Consider the following 2,830-nt stretch of genomic DNA (forward strand, 5'->3'; position numbering starts at 1 on the left):
TAATGGCATTATCAGACATATCAGAAAGTATGTTCCATATTTTTCAGTAAATTTATTCTCTCTGTCATACAAAAATCTACTCTATTGGAATAAATAACAAGGATGTTCAGATTAGCACTTTCCACTTTACCATAAATGTTATTGTTAGTTTTACATTTTAATATGTTTCAATCTTTGTTCAAATTACAGTAATAGTTTCCACCTCTGAGTTGCTAGTTTTGCTGATATATTCATGACAAATATACACAAATTCCCCAGAGAAAATTCTGATTGACAGAAAAATAAAATCAAAATTTAAAAAAGTATTAAGAATACTTAATACTTATCATCTACTGTGACATCCCATTAATGATACATAGAGAAAATATTACAACAAACATATGAGAACTTCTATCACAGACATTCTGCTGATGGCTAGGGAAACAGAGAACAGGACAGATAGAAGTCATATAGGTTATATTGTAGAGCATGTGATTTCTATAATGTAAATCCTACAGAAAATAATATTTGTTCTGATTGTTTAACCTTGAAGAGAGGAGGCAAAACCATATTTTAGCAACAGAAAACTTCTTATGATTTCTGACTCTTCCTCAGGCAAATTGAAGAGTAACAGGACAAAGTCAACATAATCAAAATTTTAAAATGTTGTTAATTTAAATAATGGGTATAAAATGATATAAAAACATTATTCTTGAGATCTAACCCTATGTTAACTAATTTCTCTGACCTGTACCTTTTTCCCATAAATTTAGAATTTTTGTTTACAACCAAGATAACTCTACTCCTATTTCCTGTGACTAAAACTCATTTATTCTCATAGTTATGTTTAAAAGTATATATTGAGAAAAAAAGTACTCAAACAACTATTTAAGCTTAGTGACTGTGATTAGGTCATCAATTCCCACCAATTTTCTGTTTTTGTAAATGACCTCAGTTTAAACTAAAAATTAGATAGTTCAGTCTTTATAGTATATAATCTTGGAAACTGGAAGAATATATCTCAATTTTTATTTATTTATTTATTTATTTATTTTAGTTTTTAAATTTTTTTTATTTTTACAGACTGCATTTTGATTCACTGTACACAAATGGGGTACATCATTTTGTTTCTATGGTTGTGCACGATATAGATTCATATCATTCATGTAATCATATATGTACATAGGATAATGATGTCTGTCTAACTCCAGAGGTATTTGATAAATATTTTAGAAATCTGTAATTCAAAAACTATACTGCACAAACAGAAAATTTGAAACTACCTCAGGCTTTGATGTAAATTTACTGATGAGGGACTTAAAACATGTCTGTAATCCATGTTTGATTTCAACTGAAGATGTGTATGTTTTTTCTTTAATAGGAATGAGTGGGTATTGCAAAAATTCTTATTAGAGAAAATTCTTTGCAAGTATCAATATCAAATATAAATTTTCAGTACTTTAACATCAAACTTGTTCTATGTATTTGCTTTGTTTTTCACCAATAGACTTCGTTGGAAGAGAAATAAAGTCAGAATGAGAAACCACACAGTGATTAAAGAGTTTGTGCTCTTGGGTATATCAGACAACCCGGAGCTTCAGGCTGTGATTTTTCTCTTTTTATTCATAACTTACTTGTCAAGCATCACTGGAAACCTAACCATCATCATTCTCACCTTGCTGGACTCACATCTAAAGACTCCTATGTATTTCTTCCTGCGGAATTTCTCCTTCTTGGAAATTGCATTCACCAGTGTTTCCATCCCCAGATTTTTGGGGTCAATAATTAGTAAAGTCAAAACCATTTCCTACAACAATTGTCTAGCTCAATTATATTTCTTCATCTCCATGGGTGTGTCTGAATTTTTCCTTCTAACTGCTATGTCCTATGATCGCTATGTGGCCATCTGCAAGCCACTGCATTACACCACCATCATGAATCAGAAAGTCTGCACCCTGCTTGTCTTTGCTTCATGGCTGGCAGGATTCCTGACCATTTTCCCACCACTCATGCTTATCCTCAGGTTAGATTTCTGTGCTTCCAATGTCATTGATCACTTCTCTTGTGACTACTTCCCCATCTTGCAACTCTCATGCTCAGATACGTGGCTTTTAGAGAAGATTGGCTTTTACTTTGCCTTTGTTACTCTTCTCTTCACCTTAGCCTTGGTGATTCTGTCCTACATATGCATCATTAGCACCATTCTGAGAATCCCATCTGCCAGTCAGAGGAAAAAGGCTTTCTCTACCTGTTCCTCTCACATGATTGTCATCTCCATCTCTTATGGAAGCTGCATATTCATGTATGTAAAGCCCTCAGCAAAAGAAAGAGCATCACTGACCAAAGGAGTGGCTATCCTCAACACTACTATTGCTCCCATGTTGAACCCTTTTATTTACACTTTGAGGAACCAGCAAGTAAAACAAAGTTTCAAACACTTGGTTCATAAGGTAGTATTTTACAGAAGCAAATGAAATATGTATTGACCTGAATGGGTGCCAATGTGAAGATTCAACCAGAATAGTGAAACTTTACTTCTCCTCTATCCTTCCATACCAAACCACAGTTGCCTGCAGTGCTGAGCTCCTTGACTTCAGCTTTCTTTTTAACCTGCAAGTGGCTATGTTGTGTCTCCCTTTAAAGCTCTCTGTAAGTTCCATGTAATCATTGATTTACAATTTTGAATTAAAAAAAAAAAAAAAAAAAAAAAAAAAAAAACAATGGCTATAGAACTTAAGCCACTTTGTTAGTCATTCTTTTTTGCAGGGGTGGGGACCAGGGCTTGAATTCAGGGGCACTCCAACACTGAGCCACATCCCCAGTCCTTTTTTATTTTATTTAGAGACAGTGT

General features: G+C 33.6%; 1 protein-coding gene across 1 annotated transcript; it reads left to right on the top strand.

Annotated features, from left to right (window-relative positions):
- Positions 1-1,514: 1,514 nt before the first annotated feature.
- LOC124983065 (olfactory receptor 6C3-like) lies at positions 1,515-2,453 on the top strand. The gene has a single exon (XM_047549966.1). The coding sequence runs from the start codon at positions 1,515-1,517 to the stop codon at positions 2,451-2,453; it is 939 nt and encodes a 312-aa protein (XP_047405922.1).
- Positions 2,454-2,830: the final 377 nt, after the last annotated feature.

Source organism: Sciurus carolinensis, chromosome 4, assembly GCF_902686445.1.
Source record: "Sciurus carolinensis chromosome 4, mSciCar1.2, whole genome shotgun sequence".
NCBI classification, from domain to species: domain Eukaryota; kingdom Metazoa; phylum Chordata; class Mammalia; order Rodentia; family Sciuridae; genus Sciurus; species Sciurus carolinensis.

Excerpts from the sequence above, each read along its gene's own strand:
- LOC124983065 (XM_047549966.1), top strand. The coding sequence starts at position 1,515 with ATGAGAAACCACACAGTGATTAAAGAGTTTGTGCTCTTGGGTATATCA.